General features: G+C 35.4%; 1 protein-coding gene across 1 annotated transcript; it reads left to right on the forward strand.

Annotated features, from left to right (window-relative positions):
- The first annotated feature begins 539 nt into the window (after positions 1-539).
- Positions 540-5,875, forward strand: LOC132615607 (probable pectinesterase/pectinesterase inhibitor 51). Its single transcript, XM_060330218.1, has 3 exons — positions 540-1,218; positions 1,572-2,031; positions 5,110-5,875. The coding sequence occupies exons 1-3, from the start codon at positions 700-702 to the stop codon at positions 5,796-5,798; spliced, it is 1,668 nt and encodes a 555-aa protein (XP_060186201.1). The 5' UTR covers positions 540-699; the 3' UTR covers positions 5,799-5,875.
- Positions 5,876-17,897: the final 12,022 nt, after the last annotated feature.

Raw genomic sequence — 17,897 nt, forward strand, 5'->3', positions numbered from 1 at the left:
TATCTATCCTTAGTGTAGAAAATTTAAACTTAAAATGTATAAGAAAGTATCCAAGCTTCCGGGTGCCATGCCATCCCACCTTTCAAGGTGGATCCGCCCCTGTGTATGAGTAGAGGCGAATGCAGTGTTGCGGTATCGGGTTAATTTAAATCCTACTTTTGATGCAGAACATAAATTTATTATTATAAAAAATAGCTCTGAACTCATAATTTAAAAATACTAGTTCAATGCTGAACTTAAATCATGGATCGAATGTGTATTAATCGTTAAAATGAAAAACAATTTTTTTTTTTTTGAAATTTGTGATCTTAAATATATACATTTATAAAAAATTTGAAGCATGTTTAAATATGCAACTGCATTTTTGTAATTATTAAAAAAAATGTAAAATAGAAAATTTAAGTAAATAGTTTTTAAACTTAAAAATTGTTACTTTTTGAAACAGAGTAAAAGAAAATATTAGAATGGTCACATAAACTGAAATGGTGGTCCCTGGTAATATGTTTAACATAAATTCAGTTCTATCTTCATAAGCCAATAGGATTATATATCTATTCCACACTGAAACTAAACCCAACAAGCCAACTCATAAACCACGCAGAAGAGAAGCAAATCTATTATAACCCCATTTGAATCACCTACAATACTAATCCAATCCATGTTGTAATTTCACAAAAACTTCTCATCAACTCAACTTCAATGGCTTCTCAATATTTTTCTCTAAAATTCCTCATCCTCTTTCTCTTCTTCTCTTTCTCTTCATCCGAACTCCATTCGTCAAAAAATTCAATCACACCCATTTCCACCCCTCCTCCTCCTTATCCGTCTCCGAATATTCCCATTGAAATCCAAGGAGCTTGTAAAGCCTCACGGGACCCACCAACATGCGAATCAGCGTTAACTGATCCTTCACAGTTCCCGTCAAATCTAACAGCCATACAAATCATCCTCTCAGCATTGAGCATTTCATCTCAGAACCTCACTAGTGTTAAATCATTGGTGAAGAACATCCTTGACACTGCCGCGGGCAACATGAACCTCACTGTGCCCGCGAAAAATTGTTTACTGGGATTCGACTTTGTGGCGTACAGATACAATCTGACGGTTGCTGCGTTGACACGTGGTGAAATCAAGGACGCTCGTGCATGGACGAGTGCCGCCTTGGGGTACCAAATCGGCTGCTCGTCGAATTTACTCAAAGTAAACGGAGCCCATCAGGTTAGTGGCAGAGCTACGTATATAGATCAATCAGGGTGGTCAATTGAACACCCTTCGTTAATTATATCGTATATATAGAAAATTATACTCTCCCTTTGAAATAAGTATCCACTTAGTCTTTTTCACACCCCTAAAGAAAATAGAAACTCCAATAACAAAAAAAATACGGAGTATGTATTTTTACGAAGTTATAAAGACTCTTGCTTATTTATTGTCTTGAATAATTAGAGAAAAATCTGAAAAAAATGAAATTAATTACTTATTGATTTTGTAAGTGGACACTTATTTTGAACAAGGAGGAAATTAAATCTTGATCACCCTTAACGAAATTTCGAACTTTTCCACTATTTCAGGTGGCCAAAACGGTAGAGGTAATGAAAACGTTAATTGGGTTCACGACAAATGCATTATGGATGATGGTGAATTATGATATTTACGGGAATGATACAAGGTCATGGGGCCCACCCAAAACAGAACGAGATGGGTTCTGGGAAGTCGGGTCAGCATCCGGATCCTGGTTTGGGTTACGGGGCGGGGTTCCGTCGGGTTTGAACCCGAATCTTACGGTCTGTAAAACGGGTGGATGTGATTATAAAATGGTGCAAGAGGCAGTGAATGCAACACCGGGTTATTTAGGATCCGAGAAGTTTGTGATATGGATCAAAACCGGGTTGTATGATGAGACAATTCGGGTACCGTTGGAAAAGAGGAATGTGGTATTTTTGGGAGATGGGATGGGTAAAACCGTCATTACGGGGTCACTGAGTGTTGGACTAATGCCTGGAATGACCACTTATGAATCTGCCACTGTAGGTACGTGAATTATGGTTTCACTTCTAACTTTCTATTGTAATTTTATCTCTTTTCTTTCGTTGTTCTAAAATGGAATTTATGTGATAGTATAAAAATGAAAAATACATATTTTTATACATTAAAATGATTAAATTTTAGTTTTTTTAATTTCTATCTTGAATGACATTATGTTATAACTACAAAACTATAGTGGTATATTATAGTATAAATTAAATCACAAAATTATACAATATTTCTTTCTTGAATTTTCTAAGTCATCAAAGATAGTCACATAAATTTGAACAAAGTAAAAGTATTACTAGTACATGATATTTTGGTGAAGGACGGTCACGTCGGCCGGATTATTAGAATCAGCCAGTTTGCATTGCAGTGATTATTTTGTCTCCTTGTTACTGTCGTAGTCTTTTGTTACATTCAGAGGATCAAAGCTGAATAGCTGATTAGCTTGTCGTGGCTGGCTAAGAATTATTCCTCCCTTTCATCAATCATTTGTTTTACATATTTTACTAATTTGAGGAAATGTTTATCATATTTTGGTCTGACAAAAGAGATGAACCTTAATTTACTTCCATAGTTAATTTTGTTACTCCATTAGTCTGAAAGGTAAATCTTGTCCTGCCAGTACATCCTATTTCACTTTGAAATTTCAGTATAAGTTAATCAGTTTAGTTAAATATACTCAAATATTAAGAGGGTGGGGCCGCATGTGCCAACTGTTTCTTGCAAGTCAAAAGAGATAGTTGACTTTTGGCTCGTTGACTCTCTTTGATTATGATCCTCCCAAGAGAATTTTTCTATAAAATGTAATTGTGTTATAGAACTATACTCCCTCCCTCAGTTTCAATTTATATGAATCCATTTGACTGGACACGGAGCTTAAAAAAGAAGAGAACACTTTTAAACTTGTGGTGTGAGTCACATAAATTTTTTGTGGCTATAAATCATTGCATAAAGATAAATTATTTTCAAATATAGAAAGATGTCATTCTTTTGTCCCTCTTAACATGATGTGATATTGTCCGCTTTGGGCCAAGCCCGCACGGTTTTCTCTCTATATGGCTGCTATGAATTCACTCTTGTGTTCTCAAAATAAGACCTAAATTGATCCTATATATAGAGGAAATTTTGGGCAAAATTGGCCTGGTCCAAATTGGATTTGGTTTTATTAATCCAATTCCACATAGGAAGGGAAAACCCAAAAACCTAATTGGATTGGGTTTTATTAATCCAATTCCACATAGGAAGGGAAAACCCAAAAACCTAACAATTCTTCCCCTCCCGACTATGTGGAGGAAACCGCCATCCCGGTGATCAAGCAACACTCTTCAAACTTCGCTCTTGGAAAAGCTTTGGTCAACATATCCAAACCATTATCATCGATGTGAATCTTCTCAAGTTCAAGCAACTTAGAATCCAACACATCTCTAATCCAATGGTATCTCACATCAATATGTTTCGACCTACCATGAAATGTAGAGTTCTTGCCAAGATGAATAGCACTTTGACTGTCGCAATAAAGCAGATACCTCTCTTGAGCAAAGCCAAGTTCCTCCATAAATCTCTTCATCCAGAGTAACTCTTTACAAGCTTCAAGGGCAGCAATAAGCTCAGTTTCTGTAGTAGATAGAGCAACACATTTTTGCAACCTAGATTGCCAAGACACAACTCCCCCTGCATAAGTAATCAAGTAGACCGAAGTAGACTTACGAGTATCAACATCACCGGCCATATCTGAATCAGTGTAACCACAAAGAATAGGCTTTCCTGTCCCAAAACACAAACTCAGACTAGAAGTGCCACAAAGACATCTCATAATCCACTTCACAGCATTCCAATGCTCTCTTCCCAGATTAGAAAGAAAACGGCTGACAACACCAACGACATGAGCAATATCAGGTCTTGTACAAATCATTGCATACATCAGACTGCCAACGGCTGAAGCATAAGGAACTTTCTTCATATCTTCCTTCTTACCATCACTGGAAGGACACTGCTTCGTGCTCAATTCCCAATCCTCATCTTCAATAGACTCGGGTTTCTTAGAAGCAAACACAGGTAAATGCAACTTCTTGACAAATAGAAGATCTTTCATCTTGCTTTTCCAAATATGGTAATTACTGCCGTTTAAACAAACCATCTTGCTCATATTTGCCTCCATCATTCAAATAGACAATCAACACAACCAAATACAACCACAAGCTCTGTTACCACTTTGTTGGGCTAAACGGTCCAAAGATACTCTTAACATGATGTGATATTGTCCGCTTTGGGCCAAGCCTGCACGATTTTCCCCAAAAGGCCTCACATCATTAAGAGTATCCAACTCCTTATAAATAACTTCCTTTTCTTTTCAGCTATCAATGTGGTACTTTGTTCGCACACCCAACAATCTCCCCCTCGAACTAAGTTCCACGTGGCTTACGGCCACCGAAGCCCAAAGGCTGTGAATGCGTCTTCAAAGCTACGGGTAAAGGTCGTAAACCGGCCCATAGACGGGCAAAGGCACTAAGCCGGGCCCCACGCCACACTCCTCCATCTTCATACTCGTTCCGCCAAACCATTGGCTCTGATACCAGTTGTTGGGCTAAACAGCCCAAAGATACTCTTAATATGATGTGATATTGTCCGCTTTGGACCAAGCCCGCACGGTTTTTCTCCAAAAGGCCTCATATCATCAAGAGTATCCAACTCCTTATAAATAACTCCCTTTTCTTTTCAGCTATCAATATGGTACTTTGTTCGCACACCCAATAGTTATAAAATCTTTCTATGTTACATAGTGAAAAGATTGCATTTCTTTTTAAATCTTCAAAGTCACGAATTGTACACGAATGACTTCCAACTATATCTAACTTGAAGGATTTAAGTTATACGCAATAGACAGTACTGTAAAGAATTTTCTACAATCCGTGCATTTTAACTTGTAATTGCAGATTAATGCTTATTAGTTATCAAAATATTTATTGTGATTATCTTATAAGTAACCAGGTTATATAAATCGTCATTGCATAAAACTTAAATTTCTTCAATAGTCTTATGGTGGTTGAGTTCTTCTGACCTTCATTTTCTCTAAAACAGGAGTAAGTGGTGATGGATTCATGGCCAGTGGCCTAACAATCCAAAACACAGCCGGTATCGGTGCTGGACAAGCAGTAGCTTTCCGATCCGACAGTGACCTCTCTGTAATCCAAAACTGCGAGTTCCTCGGAAATCAAGACACTCTCTACACACAATCTTTACGCCAGTACTACCAATCATGTCACATTCAGGGGAACGTGGATTTCATCTTTGGCAACGCGGCTGCATTTTTCCAGGACTGTGACATTCTAATCACTCCCCGATTACTCAACCCTGAAAAGGGTGAAACTAATGCAGTAACAGCTCATGGTAGGTTAGACCCGGGGCAATCAACTGGATTCGTCTTCCAAAATTGTTCCATCAACGGAACGGAAGAGTACATGAATTTGTACCGTAGTAACCCTAAAGTGCATAAGAATTTCCTGGGAAGGCCTTGGAAGGAGTATTCGAGGACAATTTTTATAAATTGTAATTTGGAGGTTTTGGTCCACCCTGAGGGGTGGATGCCATGGAACGGTGAGTTTGCTTTGAAGACGCTTTATTATGGCGAATTCAATAGTAGTGGTGCTGGGGCTAATGTAACAGGGAGAGTGACATGGAGTAGTCAAATTCCAGCTGAACATATTGATTCTTACTCAGTGAAGAATTTCATTCAAGGTGATAAGTGGATACCTCCAACTTCTTGTTAACATGCTCTTCTCTAGAGATTGGTTATGTAAACCACACAAATACAACAAAGTTATTGAATACCAATTTTTTTTGTTTAGTACTACGAGCCATGCACAGGTAAAATTGTGGTTCTGAACTTCCTTGTCTCTTCACTGTTCGCTGAGCTGATTTCATCAAACTTATTGAATACTGAAAATTTAGGCCTAGTTGAATCAAGAAATTATATTTTACTAAAAGTGGGAAGCTCCTTAGTGTAAAGTTGGATTACCATTTTGCCCCTGTAGTAAATTAAAATCTAATAAAATATCTAATCAAATAGTAACCATTTAATGCAGTAAACCAGGTTTTTGTCCGCGAAATTCAATAACTAAAGAATTTGAAGAGTTGTAATTGCTAAAGTAATGAAAACTAAATGATTCTTCTTAAATAGGTACATGAATCAAGGCTTCTTACGTTTGAAATGGAGTCCAAAAGTCATTTGATTAATTTCTTATGCTTTTTATTTTTATTTTTTTCCATCCATTCACTATATTTAAAGTCTACTCTCCATATTAAATGAAAATTGAACCTGCCGATTTGCTTCTCCTGAGGAAATCCCAAATGGCAACAGTGTTAGCAAAAAATAGTGATAACTTATTCTATTGTATTTAAAGCCTGTATTAATTTGCCAAGTAATGGATGAATATGGAAGATTAAAGGTCATTGCAATAAATAACACTAATACTTAATTGAGGTGAAGTAAGCTCTCTTTCTTATAGTATATAAGGATGCTCAGAGGGCTTGCCCTGTAACCATCCAAAACTGCAATATCCTTTAAATTATTTGTTCCTTGTATACCTGCAGAAAAATCCCAAGTATGCAGGGTTTCTTTTCTTGTGATTTTTGTTTTAATTCAAAACCGATCTCATTCATAACCACTGTATGAGTTTTGAGTGACTTTTGGTGATTGCTCTTGCCATTTGCAACAAACAGGAAGAATTTAAATAAAGTGTTGAAGAGAAAGAAATGTTATTTGTGTAGAAGAAGTGGCTATCGGGTTCTGATCCAGCATGTATGCGCAGCAACTTTTTTTTTTTTTTTTATTGTCTTAAAGAAAGATTTGATCCTTTATTTTCTTTAACACCAAATGAGAGGTGATTTACAAATTTACCTATTAAACATTGAAGTGACTCTTTTGCCATGTATAATGCTTCAGTTTAGATGTCAGATTATATTGATGCTTGTACATATATCTATTTATGGTCTACAGTCTAGAATGTCTATTAGTTTAACACAATTTTCACTTTCAATTCATTTTTATTATTCCTTTTCTATTGTATATGACCATGAGTGTTGTAATGGTCACAGTGGTGTCACAAGCATGAGCATTGAAATATTTTTGTTTCATTTGTCAGATTTCAGATTGGCGTATTTTGAGCTCAACTTTCAAGTTGCTAATAAAGTCACATTCATGAAATTTTTACTTTATTAATTTGTCTTTTGTTACTCAATAACATGTTAACAATTTTATGTGGTTATACAAAATCTTGTACTAAACCACTTGAAAGAAATACACGTGCAACGCACGTGCCCAAGAACTAGTATATATATATATATATATATATATATATATTTTGCCCAGTCAAAAACCTTTGTCATATAAACTCCTATTGTAAAATAATATTAAGTTTTTAATACCTACCCCCTAGTGTGAAATAGTTTTTGGGGTTCCCCGAAAGGGAAACCTCTCTCTTTCTTCAAACCATGTAAGTTTATTTACTATGATTTCTGTACTAATCTCCCTATTATGTAAATTGTTTTGTGATTATATGAATATTATGTTTAAGTAATTTCCTTGTCATCATTTTCGTCATCACTATATTGCATATCTTCTAATATTTTATCGAATTCGTCTGATTTCTTTTGGTATATATGTTCTACTCTATATCCCCAATTATCAGTTCGAGCTTCACATAATTTAAAGTGACTTATGGTTTCTTTTATTCTTAATTCTCATAACTTACATCCTTTACATCTAAAATGTATATTTTTGGTATCTTTATGGAGTCTTTTTGCTTTTTCTATAGCTATGTCTACTTCAAATTCGTCTTGTATTAATTCTATGTCCATAAGGGTTGACTCAGTAGTTTCATTTTCATCTAGAGTACTTTCTTCTTCTATGTCTCTTTGTGATGTATAATTATAATTGGTAAATCTTATAGATGTCTCTCCTCTAGAATTAGTGTACATTAGGTGTAACTCTGGCTGTAGAATCTTCTTTCTACTAAAGTCTTCTAATTTCCATTCTCAACCCAAGATTCTAAATGTCTTGGGTTGAGGCTATGCCTCTTCCCTTGTCTGCTGTCTGAGAACTTGATGGTCTCATGTTGTTCAAATAAAAAATCAGTTAGATGTGATTTTTAATCTACTTAATTGGTCTGCTAGGTTATTATCTTTTCCTTTTATATGTTCGAATGTTAAATTATAAATTGAAATAGTATCCATAAAGTTTAACCATCTTCGTCTACTGCTACTTTTATCATTAATTTTTTGATAGAATTTGAATATAGCTTCACAGTCTGTTCTTAGCAATATCTTTGGTTTATTTAGTATATATAGTCTAAAACTATTTAAGCCATATATTACAGCTAAAATTTCGGCGTCTATACTACTCATATTTCCTTTTTCTCGGTACTTACCACTTTGATAAGCACATATCTTTTCTTCACTTTTATTGATATATTTATTTGGTTTTGCCTTTAATATTGCTCCCCATCCTTCGAAACTTCCATCTGTTTCTATAATTAAATAGTTTGTTTCTAGGGGCATATTTAAGTCTGGAATATTTTTTATTTTTTCTTTAATTTTTTGTACTAATCTAATATCTTCTGTATTAAAGTGTTTTTGACCATTTGATCCCGTTTTTTAATACAATGGCCCTACTATTTTTCCTAAGTCTTTTATAAAGCTTCTAGCATAATTTACTATTCCTAAAATTTTTTGTAATTCTTTAACATTATTTAGTTTATCTGGCATTTCTAAGGCCTTATATTTTAATTTGTTTACAAGTTAATGGTCATATTTTGCGATATATGTCTTGTCAAAGTATAACTATTTTGTATCCACTCAACCGGCTTCTTGATAGATAGAAAAGACAAACTTTTGTTCACGAATCACGATCAATTCGAAAGTTAAAAGACTTCTTTTTGTTTATCCAAAAAAAGATATAGTTAAATTTATTAGTGATTTAAAGGATACGTGAGTTGATTTGTTATTAGAAAGCAGCAACAATACGATAATGAAATCAAACAAATATAAAATTTGAAAGCAAAAATGTAATAAATAAAGCCTTGGTAATATGATCCCCAGGAAGGGTTCTTTTAACAAGCTTTCCCCCAATGGAACAATTAAACAGTTAGCCTTGAGAAATAGATATTGATTCGGAGCAAAATAACAATGAGTATGCTTGTAAATAATTCCTTTAGTGAGCTTTTAGGCTCTTTTTATAGTACAAACATCAGCCTTGAGCTGCTAATCCGTCTTAATGAGGGGCAATAATAATCAATAAATATTATCCTTTAACGTAGAATCGTAATGTAAGCTTCGAATTTTCCTTACCAACTGCTCCGTAATATTTGATCCCGGCTTCCACAGGGTCACCCCTTCCGTTCAAACCAAGCGCTACAACTTTGTCTGACTTCGTCCACCATGTGCTTTTCTCCCATTCCGTCACGTGTCAAGCTTTATTTTTCCATGCATACACTTTTATTTGAACTTCCTTTTTCCATTCTGAAATTTAGGCATAATTGATTTAAAACTGTTTAGTCGTGACCATATTTTTTGTTTTCATTGACTAGAAAAGAAAAGCAATAGGGTCTTTTGGCATCAAGACACCTCATCAAATTAAATGTATAATTTTGTTAGAAGTTAAAGGTCAAAATATTTAAATGCATTTTGATTCCTTCATGTAAATGCTTACTCATTTTCTCTATTTGACAATTATTATAAGTACAAAATCCAACTAACACGAGTAGTAAGTAATTTTTCTTTGGGCTGGTTTGGTACGTGGGATGGGCTAGATAAGGATATCTCATGGGATTAGCTATCTCGTATAGATATCTCATCTTTTATATGGCATAGCTAATCCCCCCATTTTAATACATCCCATGAGATTGTTGTCATTTATCCTATCAAATGCGGAATAAAATAATCGTGCATTTTAATTCATGGGATTGATGTCCCCATCCCGCATACCAAACAAGCCCTTTGGTGTATTTCAATTCATTTATATATATTTCGCCAAAATTTGAAGGTTTGAAAGGGACTAATCAGTTAAGTTTTGTGTTCTCTTCATTAGTGTATTTTAAATGGTATGGAGGTCTCATATTGCTTGGGATGTTTTAAACTTTTGAACGGTAATTATTGGAAGTTGGATTTGGATCACCCATGTGGGTCAACCTGAATCTATAACCAAATATATATGTGTATGTGTGTGTCTGAATAATTGTGTTACTTCAGGAAAATAAAATGAAGTCCTAAACGTAGGAACTTTATTCTTCCAACTTCTGAGTTTTTCCTTCTCTTGACAACAAAAAGAAAAACCTCTCTTAAAGAAAATACTCTCTTCTTCTCCGTGAAGAACTTCGAAGGAAGATTCCTGATTGTTCGTTGGAGCATTCTGCTTCTTTGTAATTCAGGTACGATCTTAGATTGTGAATATTATTATACCTCATTTTAACCGGAGTCAAAATGGTTTATAACATTCCGATAATTCCGGGGTTAATTAAAGTTAGGGAATCGCCACCTAATTATTTATGGTGAATTAGGACACTTAAAGTTCATTAAAATCATTTTTCTAAAGTTAACTCCGTTTTAAGGTCTACGAAACCAAAGATCTAGGTAAGGGTTCAATTAATCTAAAGGAAGGTACTAGGCACCCTTTAGATCCATTAAAAATGGTTAACCGACTGAGCTTAAATTAACTAGGCTGAGTATAAACAAAAAAAATCTAAAGTGCGTTTAAAGCCAATTATCGAAAGAAAGTGATTAACTAAAATAATTTGGGAAAAAAAGTGTTAATTTGTATTGTTTAAATTAATTAAAGTAACTAATACTTTCACAAAATGACTTCTAATGACGGGTTGAAAAGTGAAAAAAAAAGAGCTTCAGATTTAAGTGAACTAAAGAATCCAAATACATTTTTGTGTGAGAAAACAATTAATGTTAAAAGTAAGCTAAAGCCAAAACGTTTTTTTTTTAAGATAAAAAATGGGTTCATTAATTATTCTTGTAATCTTTGAAAGAAAATGTTAACAACCCTGAGCTTGAAATCAAAATAATGTTCAAAGTAGCACGAATTATAAGAATGCATTATCCTAAAAAAAACTAATGAGAGGTGAGGGATTATTGGGTTATGGGTCCTAAAATAGGTGTCATAAAACAGAGAGTCTAAGTGACTAACTACGGATGAGGCATTACATAACAGATCTAACCCTTCTAACAACAAGCATATAAATAATGGTCGGTCACTGACATAAGTAAGCAAACAAGTAAAATAAATTCAACGATCAAGGGGGCATGTTCGGGTTCAACACGAGCAACAAATCTCTTCTGTATCTCGCTGTTTGAACAGGACGAAGTGAGGAAGAATGAGGATATGCAGATAGTCGGCCCGGTGTAGTGGCCTCGTCGGGTCCTAAGATGCCGTCAAGTCCCAGGGGAACTCTTCAACTCCGGCATTGTCATGCGAAACAAAGTAAAAAGAAAAAAAAAAGAGATTAGAAGCAAGAAGCAGACTTTAATATGATAATAAATACACAAAACAAAGTCATTAGAATGTGACCCAATAATTCTCATATAGTTCGTTTTGGAATTGCGGAAACAAGCCTTGGCTGCCCTAGTCGTTCATAGCTAAGGGAATGGTTTACCAAGGTTTCTTGTCTTGTAACTTTACATGTTATAATGCTACATACTTACATATCAAACAATACTTGTTAGACTGTTTAAAACTTCGACTCCTGTCTAATTGACTGTATACGGTGACAATATAATGTGTATTTTGAAAGGCAATCCAGAAAACGAAAGCAGCTGGAGGTAAGGTGGCGGACGCAGCACAAGACATGGCCGGAAAGGCAGAGGACGCGGCACAAGACATGGCCGGCAAAGCAACAGACACAGCAGGAGAAACATGGGATTCAGTTAAGGAAAACACCCAGAAAATGAAAGACACAGTGGAGGAAAAGGCTCAAGAGTCCATAGAGGGTGTTTAAGATAATGTCAATAAGAACATAACACCAAAAAACTGAATTTCAACTTACTCTATTTCAATAAACTGTGAGACATTATCTCTTCCTAATTGTTGTCTACTCTTGTTTTTTCTGATGTTTCGAAAGAAAAAAGAACGCAGACCTAAGTTTGCGAGTTTGATGTATTTCTGTAGTTGGGAATATGACTCCATATCTTGTTTGTAGGATTTAAATTTGATGAGTTCGTCGACCTTAAGTGTTTTATTGCTGAGCTAATCTACTGTCGAAAATTCTGAGTTCGGTTGAACTAGCTAGACAAAATTACTTGCATCCACCACGGCTAAGTAGTCATAGATCGATGGGCAAAAGTGTCTGCGTCAAGTCTGATATGATAATTTTAGAAATAAGAATATTAAGTTGAGACAAAAAAGGGTCAAATGCCGCTAATAGTACAAAATTCTATATATCGTCAGTGTCTATTAACTTAAATTATATTATAAATGATGGTCATTACATTGCATAAAGTTAGAAAACAGCTAGACATACAACACGTTCAGATTCGTTACAACTCCCTAAAATATATTTTTTATCAAAGGGCAGTGAAAGAGGAGACCAAACTTATATCAATATTCACTATTAGAACATCGAACTATCTTCGAATTCAAATAAAATATTCAGCCAAGATTTAGTTGACAACTTAGCCTTGAATGATATTTCCATATTACACTAACTAACAGGGGATATTAAAGTCTTAAACTGGTAAATCCAGATTTAAAAAAAAAAACATAAGAAAAGAACATGAAAGGAAAACTATATTATCACAACTACGCTTCCATAGAATCGACGAGTGACACCCACAATAAAGTTAATAAATAATTCAAGCAAAAATAGGTCAGATATCAAACCTATATACATGACATCTAAAACCATTTTACATTTTTCTATGTTACGTTTAAACATCATAAAAACAGGAAACAAACACATATTTCTTTTCATGATACTTGACATATAAAAATTCTAAAGAAAACCAACATTTTCGACCCACCTAACAGAACATGAACACAACAAAATGTTAGAATCAAAGTAAAAGAGAAATACGCTCACCTTTTGTTGGTGCAGTGAACAGGGATTTCGGGGCCCCGAATCTAATCTCCAACCCACTATTTCAAACAATCACGAGTAGAGATGGAATAAACTTTACTATGTTGAAAAACGTGTATGAAAGTGTTCAAAACTCTCAAAATCCCCCCCCCCCCTTTCGGCTGAGGGTTAAGAGAGGTATTTATAGGTGAAGTTGAAACTCTAGGGTTTCGTTTGGGCGGGATTTCAAAGTGAATAGCCGTTTGAATTTTGCACAAAATTGTTTGTGGATTCTTCAGATCGAAGAAAAAGTAACTTGTCCTCTTGCCCTGACTTAATTGTCGAAGATAAGAGAGAGAGCGAAGTCTGTGAACGTTGAGATAAAGAGAGAGGAAAAATTTGTATCAAAATAGCACGGCAAAGTTCTGTCATGGCTGAGAAAGATTTGGATCTTGTCTGGAATAGGAAAGAGAGGAAGAAGATAAGAAGAGGCGTGCTGCTCATTCGATTATGGTTGAAAATATTTAGGTTTAACCGAAAATAAAATGGGCTGCTAACTGATGGGCCGTTTGGTCAGGTTTGGGCCAATTTGGTCGAATTTCATAGTCTTTTCCTTCTTTCGATTTAATTCCCCTTGGGCTTCTTAGTAATTAACTTCTACAACTCTTACGTGATTAACTTGTATATATATTATGATGACAATTAGTGGTTAATATGTAGAAAATAAGAACTTAATAAAATATTGACTTATAATTAATTTAACGAGTCCAAATCCAAAAAATGAAAAAGTGACGAACCACTAAAAATTGTGATAAAGTAATGCTAGTAATGTTGATAGTAAAATAGTGAAGACGAAAGTAATAAGAAGGGTAACAATATTAATAGGAGTAGCAATGAAAATAGCGGTGAAAATAAAGTATCTAGCTCGCCAAGGAAATAAATTGGAATAAAGGAGAGACAAAATTGGGTGTCAACAGATGCCCCTCTTCGACCGGAGATGATGTACGAGTTTTCGGGCTAAGAAGTTGACGTAGTAGCCAATTTGTTCCGACCAACAAATATGAACTTGGAAGAACTTGAGAAAATATGAGTTAGGAGAATTGGTGGAAAATATTATGTGGGCAGAAGGGATGGTTGGAAAACGTTGTGGGATGGAAGGAATGTTCGAAAATTATGGCCGAACCCCAGTTTCGAGTTGCCTACATATCTAGGGTTCCATGAGAATCAAGTTGTATGTATGTTACACCTCGGAAAATTTTCCATTGAGATGCAAGTGAATGAACTAGTGAGAAGTATGAGTATCCGATATTTTCATGAGTAAGAAATAACATTTGACGACCCTAAGTAAGATTCCGAAGGCAATGGCAATAAGACATAGGTTATGCTCCATAATGAATAATTATAGGCTCTGAAAATGTGGAAAGTTGCAGATCTGCATTTTGGCCAGTTGCACTTAAAATGAAATACGGACCGTAAAGTGGTATACGGGCCCGTAAACTGCCATGTCGTATTTTGGCTTCGAAAACTTTAACTTTCTTCCAAATGATCAAATGGTTAAATACGACCTGAAAAACGGACCGTAAAATGGTTTACGGCCCGTAAACCGTGATCGTAAATCACCATGTCTCAGCCTGAGTTTCTGGTTCTGTTATGATTAAATACGACCACGAAGGATGGTCCGTAAACTGGAATACGGACCGTAAACCAAGTTTACGACCACTGTGCTGTTCACTTAAGATCAGATTTTGGGTTATTAAATAAGGGGCCAAGTTTATTATTTCATTTCCACATTTCATCCCTTCTCTCTAAAACATCTCTCTACATTTATTCCACAAGATTTCAAGGATTATTAGTCATCAACAACACAAATCAAGTGAATCAAGTGTAAGGAAACCCATTAAGATCATTCAAGTCAAGAAATCTCATTGAAGGAAAACTAGGGTTTTTGCTCAAGTGGAGTATTTCGACCAAGGCTCGTTCCTACAACATCTAAGGTAAGATTTATGGTATTTATATGTTGTTTAAGATATTTGAGAGTTAAAAATGCTTGGACATTAGATGGGTATAGAAAAATGGGTCATGAATGATGAATAGTGACATTTTGAGAAATAGTTTGAATTGAATTGTGATTCTTTTTGTGTTGTGATATGAATGTGTTATAAATGATGTTAAGATCATGAAAATGGGCATTGTATATGAATGGACGAAGTCGGGTGATATGACCATGAATATGGGTGAATTGGGAGCGAATTGAGAAATCTAGATAATGTGGTTAATGCAAATGATTAACGGCCATTGTCATGGTATTGTGAATGTATTGTTGACGTTTGGGAGTTGAACTACGATATGGAGGAATGTTGTATAAATAAAGGAGATGTCTGATTTTCTCTAGCTTTAGCCATATATGCTAGTTGTCAACTCTAACGATAGTATGACCTTAATGAAGGTAGACACGCGAGCTTCAGAGGAGGACGTGCAAGTATAGAATAGTTGATAAAAAAGGTATGTAAGGCTAACCCTTCTTTCATAAGGCATGGTTCTTTGGCCTAACGTTTAAATCTTCTATAAGTCTATGACTTCTTCAAATGATTGATCTTCCGAGCTAGTAAGCTCACGACGCTTGATGTGCTACGATAGTACTAAGTTCCTCGTATGACGAGTAGGCCTATAAGATAGATGTAATGATAATGACGATGACAGTGATAATGATAGTAATGGTGATGAGAATAATATGATGCTAAAGATGCCTACGAGCTATTATATGTATGTGTGCCTATGAAGGGCTATAATAAGACCCCGAGCTTATGATGTCGGGCAGAATATATGTATATGAATATGTATAGAGTATGTATATGATTACGTAACCCGCGCGCACTTCTGCAGAAGGTACGGATAACCCTGATGCCTTGGTAGAGCCAGGTATGTATGACCTTGAGCCTTGGTTGGCCAAGTATGTATGACACACCGAACCCTCGTGGTCGGGCATGCTATATTTGTGTATATATATATATATATATATATATATATACTATGTATATGACATCTTTAAGGGTACGAATATGCTATGTATATGGGATGTAGATGATATGGATATGAATAAGGATAAGACTATGGAAATGAATACGAATATTGATGTATGTACACCGATACGCAGTAGAAATGGAAAGTTCCTATGTAAGGTAAGTAAGTACCTATGACGATGATATTATTGTTTCCCATCTTGTGCTAATTCTCATGATTGTTCATTATGCTTCTATATCGATATTGATCATGCTTTACATACTCAGTACATTCTTCGTACTGACGTCCTTTTGTTGTGGACGCTGCGTCATGCCCGCTGGTGCACAAGGAGACAAACTTGATCCTTAGCTGCTTTCTCAGAGATTACATAGCAGAGCTCCATTTCATTCGGAGCCGTATCTTTTGGGTACTTATTCTTTTATGTACATAATTATGGGCATAGCGGGGTCCTGTCCCGCTCATGTGATATGTTATACTCTTCTTAGAAGCTCGTAGACATGTGTATGTGGTTAGATGTGTTTGGACTTATCGGCCTATATTTTGTATATCATTTTGTTGGCCTCGTCGGCCCATGTACATTGATGTGGCATAGATGCCTATGATGATATAAGAAATGTTATCTTCTAATGGGACTAGTATGATGGATGACTAGAATGCATGATTTGATTTATGGCTCACTGATAACGTCCAAATCCACCCTATTAATTAGAATGGGCACGGTCGTATGCAAATATAATTTACCCAACTATGAGTCGGGGTCGAATCCCACAGAGAACAATATGTAGGTGATTTAAGCAGATTAGGAATTATCACTAACAATAGATATGCCCGAACGCATCAATGGTGGTTTTTGATAAGGTTTTTATAAAATATGGAAATATAAATTCTAATCTACAAAGCAAGTAAATTGATCAATGGCAACAAGAATGGAAGAAGGGAAACTACTTCTCAAGTAACGATCCAATCTATTTCACGAATTGTAAATAATAGCAAGTTTATGTTATTTAGCCTCGGATAATGACTCTAAATTAACTTATTCCGAAGATTAACTAGACTACCCAATTGAAGATCCCTCAAGCAATTAGGAGCATTAAGAACACCCGAATATGGCTACAAGTGGTATTGCCTATTCCTAGGTCAACTTCCATTAGATGAGGGTTAACGCCCCAAATTCATGTTAATTATTCTATCCCAACTCCGTTCTTCCTCTTCCGAGTTTCAAACAAAGTAAATGGGCGAGTTCAAAGGTTAGCTAATCCAATGAAAACATTCAAGAACAAGAATAATTAAAATAGCAAAAACTTACTTGATTAAGAACAATGCAAATGAATAAATAAGCACAACAAGAGTATGAATCTTAATTGTCACCAAGAGATTTCCATCAACAAGGATTAAAAAGAAGAGAGAACATTTTTGTAGGAACCCTAGACTCCAACTTGTGGGAGCTGCCAAAGATAATCTGATATTTTGCCCTAGTTTTCTATTTATATGAACTGGGATGGAAGGCATCGTCAAAATCCGAGTTCTGGTCGAAAACGCTGAAAAATCCTTTAATGCGATCGCGCCACGTCACTGCGCGATCGCGTGTAATTGCTTCGTTTACGAATCGCGAACGCGCGAAGAGGAACCGCGATCGCGCAGGGTCACGGACGCTGATGTGGCGTGAATTTACACCATAATCGATGCTTTTTAACTATAAGTTTTACTTGTTTTTAAGCAAGTCTGTATTATTTTACGTGGTTTTTGTCATGTTTCAGGTTATACGAGGTCCCTAGAGCCTAAGTGTGGAAAACA

This window comes from Lycium barbarum, chromosome 10 (genome assembly GCF_019175385.1).
Source record: "Lycium barbarum isolate Lr01 chromosome 10, ASM1917538v2, whole genome shotgun sequence".
NCBI classification, from domain to species: domain Eukaryota; kingdom Viridiplantae; phylum Streptophyta; class Magnoliopsida; order Solanales; family Solanaceae; genus Lycium; species Lycium barbarum.